The sequence below is a fragment of the Tarenaya hassleriana genome, unplaced genomic scaffold, assembly GCF_000463585.1.
Source record: "Tarenaya hassleriana unplaced genomic scaffold, ASM46358v1 Cleome5, whole genome shotgun sequence".
Classification (NCBI taxonomy): Eukaryota; Viridiplantae; Streptophyta; class Magnoliopsida; order Brassicales; family Cleomaceae; genus Tarenaya; species Tarenaya hassleriana.
The window spans coordinates 5,526,172-5,537,344 of NW_010967707.1; the positions used below are offsets into that span (position 1 = coordinate 5,526,172).

Genomic DNA, 11,173 nt, shown 5'->3' on the forward strand with positions numbered 1-11,173 from the left:
TCCCCCCCCCCCAAAAAAAAAAAAACACTTCGCAGAATTCCTCGTAGAGCATAACTAACATAACCGCGATGTTTTCCTAGGGTTTGGCCTGAAACTCACCTGTAATTTCAAAATTTGTTGGTGGGTAACACTGGATCGCTTGAAATTGGGTTGAAGAGAAGGTGTTGATGCTAAAATAGATTCCTTTCTATCCTCTTCGGCTTCTTCATCGACACTTCCGTAATCTGACGCTCCAATGGTTTCTCCATCACCGGGCATGGCCGATTCCTCGAGATCTGGTTTGAGATCGTAGAAGAAAGAATGAAGAAAACGGCGTCGTGTTATTCTCTCTATTTCTCTTTTAAGAAATAACAACTTGCACCCCGAAATTTGCAAGATATGTAGATGACAACCCCAAATTAGTGCGTCAATGCATAAGTAGTCCGTATTTCTAGGGAATATCAAATCACACCCCAATATTTCTACTTAACACCTATTAAAAAAAATAATTTAACTAATAGTGTTACTAATACACTTTTTACACTTAAAACTGTTAATAATACCTTTTTACTTATAAAAAAATATCCACTCAATCGAAGATAGTAAAAAAACTATTTAATTTAATTTCTTATTTGTATACAACATTTCACTATTAAAAGTGAATAATTCTGAATTTCATTGAATTTTTTTGTTATATTTTAGTTAGAAAGAATTTTTTATTTTAATTTTAATCCAAGTAAATTATTTTTAGGTTTTCAAATGATACATTTAAAAAATCAATTAAAAATTACTCTAAATAGAACTTCACCTTTTAAAAAAATTCTTTAACTTTTAAAAAGCATTCATTTAAAACCTAATTATCTACAAATCCAAATCAACTATAAATGAAGATTTTTTAATTATAATTTAATATAAATGATAGTCTTAAATATTTTTTTACAAAATTTATGGTTAAATTAAATTTGTTATGATTGGGAATTTAAATGAAGATTTTTTTTGGATAATTGTTAAAAGCTAAAGATCTATGTAATGTATAGAGTATAGTAGGGGTTTTAAATGGTTCATTGAGAAGCTAAGAATTCTTTTTTGGGGTTTTTTTTCATTAAATTAGTATTTTCAAGATTAGGGGAAAAAATCTGCTTTTTAAAAATTGAAATAAAAAAACACCACCAGCAGCACCACCATCACCATTGCATTGCCCGGCTCTTTTGATGGACTTGCTAAAGAAATACAACAACTAGAGACAATAATATTCTCTGACACTCACACACATTACAGTTGGCTGGCAAAAACAACCGGCGCTTCCTCTCTGGTTTCCCCTTCACGTGCTCGGTGAATCCCGCCGGAGAAAAACGGCTGCGGCGGAGCAGAGTCATCTAATGATGCAGTTCGTGGACGAGACCTCTTTCTATAACCGGATCGTTCTGGGTCACCTTCTGCCGGCGAATCTGTGGGACCCATTACCGCATTTCCTCCAGACATGGCTCCGGAACTACCTCGCCGGAACCCTACTCTACCTCATCTCCGGTTTAATCTGGTGCTTCTACATCTACTACCTTAAGCACAATGTTTACGTCCCCAAAGGTAACGCCTTTGTGATTCCTTTGATGGTTTTGTCTTGTGGCTTCTCGTCGATTTTCGATTCCAGGATTTGGGTGTTTCTGTTTGATTCATGAAATCGGCTTAGTGGAATGCAATTTTTTATGTTGACCCGGGATCGGTTTTGAGCTTTCTGATTCAGGGTCGAAAGGGTAAAATCTGGTGATATCTTCTTAGCAGACTGTTGATTTCCGAGTGATTAATCTCCTGTTCTTATGTCAATCATTGTTCTCAATCATGAAAACGAGCCCCCTTGCTGATTTTTGTGAGGTTTGACTTTCGATCTCTCGATGGGATTTGAAATCTGTGGATTTAGTACCAGGAAACTGAATATTGCTCGACCATAGTTCTGAGCAATTTCCCAACTTTCTCTGCATGATTAATTTCTTGGTTTGGTGTTCATTGTGTTAGTGTTAGAGATTATAGTTTTTCTTTTGATCGTCCTTACAATCTAGCTGCCTTGTCTAAGCACTATTTCTATGATTTCTCTCGATCTCTTTCTCCCATTCTCTTCAGATGCCATCCCTACAAGAAAGGCCATGCTTTTGCAGATATATGTGGCAATGAAGGCTATGCCATGGTACACTCTTCTTCCAACTGTCTCTGAGCATATGATTGAAAGAGGTTGGACGAGGTGCTTCTCGGAAATAGATGATTATGGATGGACCCTTTATTTAGTTTACCTCGCTTTCTACCTCGTTATTGTGGAGTTCGGCATATATTGGGTGCACCGGGAGCTGCATGATATTAAACCTTTATACAAGTATCTCCATGCAACCCATCATATCTACAACAAGCAGAATACTCTTTCTCCTTTTGCGGGTAATTCTCCTTCTACTTTCAGTCCACATCACTCCTTTTGCGTTTGGTGATGTTGCTCTCTTCAAGCTTTCATTCTGCACGAAAGTATGTAGAATAATCTCCTTTTGATAGCAAAACCGATCTTGTGATTTGAGCAGTAAGTTTTCTGGTAGATATGATGTTACTCGGTGAAATTCTGAACTTCTTAGATTAATGTCAAAGAAAAGATAGGTAGTATGTAAATTCTTGCAAGTGAGGATTCACGGGCGTGTTCTTATTTGGTTTTGAAGGGATGCTTTCTGCAAGTACATCGACATAGCTTCTTGTACATCTTTATCTTACCCGAAACTTACCATCGCACCTTTCTTCTCGGTATTGAATAATGCACGGTGAAACATTCTCATTGTTTGGTTTTTCAGGACTTGCCTTTCACCCATTGGACGGGATACTTCAGGCAGTTCCACATGTGATAGCGCTGTTTATCGTCCCGATCCATTTCACAACCCATCTGGCTCTCTTGTTCATGGAGGCCGTATGGACGGCCAACATCCACGACTGCATCCATGGCAACATCTGGCCTGTAATGGGAGCTGGATACCACACCATACACCACACAACTTACAAGCATAACTACGGCCATTACACCATTTGGATGGATTGGATGTTTGGTTCCCTTAGGGATCCCATTGAAGAAGAAGACAGCAGCTCCAGCTCCAAGAAAGCAAAGTGAGATAGACGCCTGCCCTCTTTGGGGGGGTTTTGTGTTTTGCTTGGCGTTGGCGTTGCGTTTCTGAGATCTTTTTCTTCTTGTTCTTCTGTTTCTATATATCTTCCCAACATTGCGGTTGAAACATTTCTTCACATTTTGTCTAGTTTATTTCTGTTCTTCTCTATAAAGGAACGATCTTTTGCCATCTTTTATATCCTGCAATGGTGGTGGGCATTAGAGAATTACACCAAAGACAAAACTGTGATCAGATGTGAGTAGAGAGGATCAAACCCATGAAGCGATATCAGACACTTTGATCTTCCATATCTGTGAGTATAACATGTAACGTGAAAAATGAGAAGCACACTGCCAGGCACGGATTTTCTCAGAGTCCTTCGAACGTTACAGTTGGTCATCCCAGAAAACCGGCGCGTCATCTCCGGCTTCCTCCTAAAGGAAGTTTCTGTACTTTCTTTGTCACGTTTTCTGTCATAGAGTTTGATTAAAGATTGGATTTCCTATGTACTAAACCTTGCCGTGTCTATAAACACAGACAATGAACAGAACCCGATTGAGGAATCGTGATCTGACGATGCAGTTCGTGGACGAGACCTCTTTCTACAACCGGATCGTTCTGGGCCACCTTCTCCCGGCGAATCTGTGGGACCCATTACCTCATTTTATCCAGACATGGCTCCGGAACTACCTAGCCGGAACCCTACTCTACTTCACCTCAGGTTTCCTCTGGTGCTTCTATATCTACTACCTTAAGCACAACGTCTACATCCCAAAAGGTGACGCCTTTGTGATTTCTTCAATGGTTTTCTCTGATGGGTTCTTGCCATTTCTGCTTTCTGTTCAGTTCTTGATCTATTTATGTATAATCTAAATCTGCTATGTCCGGGTGCTGTAAATTTGTTGCTTGACCAATATTATACTCCATCATTCACTTAGATTGTTTTCTAAGGCCAACGACGAGAAAGTTTAGAGATTTAAAGCTGAAAACTTTGTGTAAGCTGGTTGATTCAGAGCTTTCTTGCTTGTGTTCTTGTGACTGTGTCTTCACTAACTGGAAGATAGACTCTTAGTTGCATCATCTAAGCTTCATTTCTATGAACTCTGTCACTATCTGCAGATGCCATTCCCACAAGAAAGGCCATGGTTTTGCAGATCTATGCTTCAACCAAGGCTATGCCATGGTACTCGCTTCTTCCGACCGTCTCTGAGTATATGATCGAAAAGGGTTGGACCAGATGCTTCTCTAGAGCCGATGAGCATGGATGGGCCATGTATTCATTATACATCTCTATCTATTTTGTTCTTGTGGAGTTTGGCGTATATTGGATGCACCGGGAACTGCATGACATTAAACCTCTGTATAAGTGTCTTCATTCGACCCACCATTTGTACAACAAGCAGAATTCTATCTCTCCTTTTGCAGGTAAGTCCCCTCCCTCCCTCTCTTGCTCTCCTCTCCAAGTCTTTCAATCACTATACTTGATGTTATACAGAATGGAAACCGCTATGTAGGATGGTAAAGCAACCTCTTTCTCGTCCATAGTAACTCCTGTTTGGCGATCTGATCTGAATTTTCATATGTATATCATCGAAATATCGGTAGTATTTATATTCTTGCTGCCGAAGGCTCATGGGCACGTCTTATAATCGACTTTAAAGAGTGATTCCGTGAGTTCATATGCTGAAAACTTGTCATGTGTCTGCTAGAATGTGAAATATCTGTGGTGTGTCTTCTCAGATATGTTCTAACTAAGAAAAAGATGGAAACCTCGACTACCCGTTATACAATCTCGTGTTCGGGTTTTCAGGTTTCGCTCTTCACCCATTGGACGGGATACTTCAGGCAGTTCCACACGTGGTAGCCCTGTTCATCGTCCCGACCCATTTCACAAGCCATCTGGTTCTGTTTTTTATGGATGGGATGTGGACAACCAACATCCATGACTGCATCCATGGGGATGTATGGCCAATAATGGGAGCCGGATACCATACCATACACCACACGACTTACAGGCACAACTATGGCCATTACACCATTTGGATGGATTGGATGTTTGGTTCACTTAGGGATCCTATTGAAGAAGAAGAAGAAGGCGACGATGGCTCCAAGAAAAGAAAGTGATACGGATTGCCTCTTCTGCCCACTTTCGTTTTATTTCCGGTTATTGTTGTGATTTGTCATCTTCCGACATTTGGGCTGAAAACCAAAGTTCCAGACTTTCTATAGTTTCCCTGATTCAATGAACTATTCAAAAGTTGTGTCAGAACGCCGTAATAATCCACCGTTGTCACGGATGCGTTTGTCGTTATCCGTTATAAGTTGCGATTGGAATTTTCAACTGTCTGATGGAATTTTTTTTTTCGAAATCCGTTGTTACAAATTTGATCGCTATTCACATGTTTTTCTTAAAGTGTTTTTAACCTTTTTCGTCCGAAAAGGTAATAAAAGAAAGAAAAAAAAAAGTGAATACTGAAGAACGCAATACGGTGTAAAAAGGGATGAATAAGAAATCCTTTGATGATTTGAGAGCCATTTATTCTCTGTTTTTTTTATCCTCTCCGTTCTATATGAAAATACAACTCAAATCATCCCGAAACAATTTTCCAAATAAAATAAAATAAAATTTTAGTTTTAAGAAACATACTTTTATTCTAACAAAAAAGTTATTATTTAAAAAATATGTATAATTGAAAAGGTAATTAAATTCAATTTTAAAATTACTATAATATAAAAAGAATGATCATAATTTAACCAACAAATTATTTAAAATATCTCCATAACTTTTTAAATTAGAAAGATGTATAAAAAATATATCATATGATTTAAATATATAAAAAGCCAAAACTTTTATGATCCCACATACATCGGATTTCTTAAAAAAATAGTTGTCATATTATTCAATCATTTCATAACTCTTTCCAAAAAAAAATTTAGAATTTTTTTGACATTTTCATTATGTCTACATTAAATTCGCATATTTTTTAAATTATACTATTATTAATATCATTAGTTTTTGTTATTTAGACTTTTTTAAACATATTAACATATATCTTTTTTTTTATGTTACATGTGTAAACATTTCGAAAAAATTTGTAATGAACTTGAAAAAACAATGTAAAAACCATTCAACAATCTATATTTTTCAAGCGTCATTGTATTACTATTTAAATAAATAAATAAAAATTAAATTATCAGTAAATAATAAAATTAAAAATAATTTAAATATAAACCATTAGAAAAAATATAGATTTATACAAGTATAAAATATTAAAGAATAAATAAATCATAATATTTATTTTAATATAAATGATTCCATAGGATTTAAATTTTTAGATTAAAATATTTTTATTTAAATATTTATATTTATTCCATCTATATTATTTTTATTCTTTTCGTTCTATTAGAAATTCACGTTTTTATAATATATTTTAATTTTTGTTATTTTTATATTCTAATTAATTTTATTTATATTTTGATAAAATTTTATTTTAAATTGTACGCCTTGTGTACAATTAATGTACGACTAGTGTATCCGAGAAACTCTTTCAATCCATTTAGATTGTTTTAGATATTTATTTATTCCATATTCAAATAGATACGATATCAGATAGATCATATATTAATAAATAACGAGTGAAATAGTTAGATTTTGTCTGAATAGGATCAGAAACTTGTCCATGAAAAACCAAAGAATGGAGATCGAGATGCATATGAGGAGGACTGTGACCACCGACAGTAAGTGTAGGATCTGAGCTTGTGACACTGCTCTGCTCCGAATGCCTGGTTGCACAATGTTTCCAGTGCACCTGCCATCCCGAGCGTCAATAAGAATCCCAACCAAAGTAAAGAAAAGATAAAACTTTTTCACATTTAGAATTGAAAAACAAAACAGATTTTTTTAAAAGCATGAATGGATCAGTGTTTCAAGGGTGACAGAGAGGAACGAGATGACATCATCGAGGAGCGCTGGTGAACGTAGGAACAAACCCACATGTAGTTTAGTCGGGTCTCAGTATCATATTTTTTTTAAATGTTTTTAAATTATTTATGAATACCATTCGTGTGTGTAAACATTTTGAAAAAATTGTAATGAACTTGAAAAAATAATGTAAAAACCATTCATCAATTAGAATAGTATATTTTTTAGACGTCATTTTATTATATTATTTAAATAAAATAAATAAATAAAATTTAAATTATCCATGAATTACAAAATTAAATATAAATCATTTAAATATAAACCATGAGAAAAAATGTAGATTTATACAAGTATACAATATTAAAGAATGATTAAATAATAATATTTATTTTAATATAAATGATTCCATAGGATTTAAAATTTTTAGATTAAAATATTTTTAAAAAATATATATATTTATTCCATCTATATTATTTTTATTGTTTTCGTTCTATTAGAAATTCACATTTTTTATAGAATATTTATAATTTTTGTTATTTTTATATTCAAATCAATTTTTATTTATATTTTGATAAAAATTTTAAATTGTACAATTTGTGTACAATTAATGTACGACTAGTGTATTCGAAAAATTATTTCAATCCATTTAGATTATTTTAGATGTTTATTCATTTCATATCCAAATAGAGATGATACGAGATAAATTATATATTAATAAACAACGAATAGGATCCGAAAAACTCTTTCAATCTATTGAGATTCATTATATTTCCAAACAGAGATGTGATCTGATAGATTATGTATTGGAAAACAACGAATGAGATAGTTGGGTCTTGTCTGAATATAAATCATTACGGAAACAAAAACCATTACCACATCATCAAAGCTCTTTACCTTATTTTTTTTCTTCGCCCCCAAACCGAAATCATAATGAAAAAAAAATTCATTATCATATATCATTAAGTGTTTTCTATGATTCTTCTCAATGATAACCGTCAGAAGGGGAAGGAGGAGAAATGTTTTACCACATCATCAAAGCCGAAGGAAGAGCGAAGTGGCAGAACTCCTTGATCTTGGACAACACATCCGACATAATAAAAGCCCTCGACTTCTCGCAAGTCGAAGACCAGTCTTTGTAGATCCATAGCAAAATTGCATTAACTCGATAAGCCACTCCCAGTGAAACTGCAGCTTCCACCACTCCGACTCCCACCTTATGAACCAGTACCCAACATAAACCAACGTGGAACAAAGGAGCGGTCAAAGTCAACCACATCATCGGAGAGATCAAGCTCTATGATTGGAAATACCGAATGAAAGATTCGAGAAAATTGAATCCGAACAGGATCAGGATCAGATAGATCATGTATTGGTAAGCAACGACAACACGATCAGAAGCCTGTCTATGAAGAGCCAAGGAATGGAGATTGAGATGCATATATATGAGGAGGAGTGTCACCATCGAGCAGTAAGTGTAGGATCCGAGCTTTTGGTACTGCTCTGTTCAAAATGCTTTACCACACAACGTTTTCAAAGCACCTGCTATCCCGAACTTCAACAACGAACCCCCAAAATTTGTCTATTATTTGATAAAAAAAAACTAATAGACAAATTTATCAAAAGAAACTTTGTATTGATATCTCAAGGTAAAACAATGTATCAAGTTATCATATTACTTCTTCTGAATAAATTGATCTGAATGATTTATCTTCAAATTCTACCGATAGAAAAATAATATTAAAGTTCATCCTAATCAATATTTGATTAAGAAACTTTATCAACTGCGACCGTCATTTTTAAAAAAGATGATACAAAATAAATTGAAACGATTTAATCTAGACTGGTTTGATTAATACGATGATTGATTTTGAGGTTACCACCACGACTATTGAGATATGCTTTTCACCGATAAATTTTGTGGAAATAGTTTTGTGTAATCGGATTGGTGATCAATTTTTAAATGATAGTCTAATTCATTTAATCGAAAAAAGATATATTTTAAATGCTTATAAAATAGTTATAGAAAGATTTTTTATTTAGAATTTTAATTATAGAATATAATTTGACGATATATTTTTATTTATTAATTTTATCATATATATATAAAAAAATTTATTTTATATATATATACATATTATAACTAGTGTCCACTCACAAATTTCTCCGGATCTACCACTGTTGGTGATGAAATGGGGAGGAAAGGGGCTGTGGCCCTTCGAGCTCTTCTTCTCGGTCTCATCACATCTCGCACCAATTGGTACAAATAGGTAACCACACTTTCCTGTTTCATCTCTGCGTATAGTTTCTGTCGAAAACGCATTAACATTCTGTGGTTTCTTTCCGCAGCCGAGGGATGGGAGAGGTTGCTAGAAGGCGCCGACGAGACATGTGTCCGATATTTGATGATAGTTTGGAGATTTCGGTTATCTTGGTACTTGCGTGCGCAGAAACAACGACTTGCAAAGGAGACATGCTGCAGGTTCTCTTGCATCGTTTTCTGATCAGTTCCGAAACGGAATCATGTCCCCGAGGCCCTGGCTCAGAACGTGGTCAAGGTTTTCGGCTTTCATTACGTGCCGGGAAGGAGAGATGATGGGTCTAATGATTTGTAAGCCAAAGGGTCTTGAGAATCTCTTCTCTATATTCAAATTAATTTTTTTTTTTATGAAAAGAAAGAACTTATTAATAACCCAACTGAATAATGGATTGATGTAATTGAAGTGAATTCGGTATGAAAAAAAAGTTTTAATTTCTCTAAAATCGAAGAAATCCAAAACGAAACAGATTAAAAAACAATTGACACAGCTGAATTCTTTTTTGAAAAAATGGATATTTTATCAATAAATCTAAACCGAAATAGATTTGAACCGAATCAAATTATATATAAAATAAATCAAATGATTATAGTTTTTTTTAAAGTCGAATTATTCTAATCTAAACATAATCGAAACGCGAAATGTTCGTTCCTAGAAAGGAATCGGATCCTTATTGAGTTGTCACGAAATAAAATATTAATAAAAAAGAAAGATCTTTCTAAGAGAATTGCGATTTGATTTTCCGTAAAATGAAACAAAAAGAAGAGACACACTTTCGCATGAAGCATATGTTGTTGTCTCCTCGCTTTCATTTTCATAATTTTGCCTTTCCACGCGCCTTTCCTGCTATACCCCCAAAAAAGAGCCGTTATTAAATATTTTAAAATTTTAAATATATAATTTAATAAGATAAATAAGAAATACAAAAATAATTTTTAATTTTATGTACCGGAATCCTCTGATTGAACCGGTTCTCCCGGTCACCACCTCGACGCCGGAGCTCGCCGGCGCTCCGAACATCTCTCTCCTCTCTTCTTCGTCTCCGCATCTCTTCTCTCTGTCTTCGAATGGAGGCGACGCCGATGTCACCATTAGTTCCTTTAACTTACGCCTCCTGCGATTGATCTCTCTCTTGCTCTTCTCGGATTTCCGATCCGATTCCGGCGATTCGTCGAGGATTTTCCGGAGATCACGCCCGCGGTCGTCGGAGGTACGATCGAACAACATCCTTAAGGTTTTGCGTCGCCGGAGATGGAAGACAGGACTCTTCGTCGGACTGAGTACGGGACTCCCGGCGACGGAGGCCGCCGCTTCCAAGCCGCAGTGAGCGGCGGCGAACAGCTTGAATTTGTGGAGACCCGCCATAGTTGAAGCCGCCGTCTGATCTTCTTCTTCCTCTTCTTATGAATCGCCCGTGCTGTGTTACATTTCAAGTTGCTAGAGAAGATTGTGTGGGAGAAGAAAGAGAGAAAGCTCCAAGGGGCCTTTTAAAGGGCTTTTTTTTTTTTAATTGTGGGTCAAATGTGGGCCTCTCGGATTTATAGTTACTGTTTTGAAAACATTATAATAAAAAAAATAAATAAATAGAATTGGACTACAACTATATACAGCTACAACAACAGTCATTCTAACATAAGATAGAAATTCAGATGAGAAATAGACATCTATATATGTATACATATAATGTGCATTGATTGCCCATAAATTATTTGGTCCCTATAACGTTTATTTTCATCAAAGATCTTATCTTTTTTTTTAACACATTATATTTTCACCAACAGACATTTTTTTTCTTCGCCGCCTCCGTCACGGCGGAGGAGACGGTGGTCGTG

The 11,173-nt window shown here is 35.2% G+C and overlaps 4 protein-coding genes across 4 annotated transcripts in view; 2 read left to right on the forward strand and 2 right to left on the reverse strand.

The window, feature by feature from the left end:
- The window catches only part of LOC104827160, a 1,950-nt gene extending 1,649 nt beyond the window's left edge, over positions 1-301 (reverse strand). Inside the window, exon 1 of the mRNA XM_010560259.2 lies at positions 100-301. Coding sequence (XP_010558561.1) covers positions 100-258 — 159 coding nt within the window. The 5' untranslated portion in view covers positions 259-301. The remainder of the gene's footprint in view (positions 1-99) is intronic.
- Positions 302-1,175: 874 nt separating this feature from the next.
- LOC104827162 (delta(7)-sterol-C5(6)-desaturase 1) lies at positions 1,176-3,293 on the forward strand. The gene is made up of 3 exons (XM_010560263.2): positions 1,176-1,563; positions 2,095-2,400; positions 2,799-3,293. Exons 1-3 carry the CDS (start codon positions 1,359-1,361, stop codon positions 3,107-3,109), a joined length of 822 nt encoding a protein of 273 aa, XP_010558565.1. The 5' UTR covers positions 1,176-1,358; the 3' UTR covers positions 3,110-3,293.
- Positions 3,294-3,347: 54 nt separating this feature from the next.
- On the forward strand, positions 3,348-5,425 carry LOC104827161 (delta(7)-sterol-C5(6)-desaturase 1-like). The gene is made up of 4 exons (XM_010560261.2): positions 3,348-3,417; positions 3,497-3,882; positions 4,224-4,529; positions 4,915-5,425. Exons 2-4 carry the CDS (start codon positions 3,645-3,647, stop codon positions 5,226-5,228), a joined length of 858 nt encoding a protein of 285 aa, XP_010558563.1. The 5' UTR covers positions 3,348-3,417; positions 3,497-3,644; the 3' UTR covers positions 5,229-5,425.
- A 4,346-nt stretch (positions 5,426-9,771) lies between these two features.
- Positions 9,772-10,828, reverse strand: LOC104827465. Its single transcript, XM_010560636.1, has 3 exons — positions 10,291-10,828; positions 10,115-10,184; positions 9,772-9,780 (listed from the first exon to the last, which is right to left on the reverse strand). Exons 1-3 carry the CDS (start codon positions 10,704-10,706, stop codon positions 9,772-9,774), a joined length of 495 nt encoding a protein of 164 aa, XP_010558938.1. The 5' UTR covers positions 10,707-10,828.
- Positions 10,829-11,173: the final 345 nt, after the last annotated feature.

Bases quoted from the DNA above. Each gene is read 5' to 3' on its own strand.
- LOC104827465 (XM_010560636.1), bottom strand. From the start codon at position 10,706: ATGGCGGGTCTCCACAAATTCAAGCTGTTCGCCGCCGCTCACTGCGGC. The intron at 10,185-10,290 runs GTACATAAAATT...GGGGTATAGCAG, and splicing joins GGTTCAATCAGAGGATTCCG to GAAAGGCGCGTGGAAAGGCA.
- LOC104827162 (XM_010560263.2), top strand. From the start codon at position 1,359: ATGATGCAGTTCGTGGACGAGACCTCTTTCTATAACCGGATCGTTCTG. The intron at 1,564-2,094 runs GTAACGCCTTTG...CATTCTCTTCAG, and splicing joins CAATGTTTACGTCCCCAAAG to ATGCCATCCCTACAAGAAAG. The intron at 2,401-2,798 runs GTAATTCTCCTT...TTGGTTTTTCAG, and splicing joins TACTCTTTCTCCTTTTGCGG to GACTTGCCTTTCACCCATTG.
- LOC104827161 (XM_010560261.2), top strand. From the start codon at position 3,645: ATGAACAGAACCCGATTGAGGAATCGTGATCTGACGATGCAGTTCGTG. The intron at 3,883-4,223 runs GTGACGCCTTTG...CACTATCTGCAG, and splicing joins CAACGTCTACATCCCAAAAG to ATGCCATTCCCACAAGAAAG. The intron at 4,530-4,914 runs GTAAGTCCCCTC...TCGGGTTTTCAG, and splicing joins TTCTATCTCTCCTTTTGCAG to GTTTCGCTCTTCACCCATTG.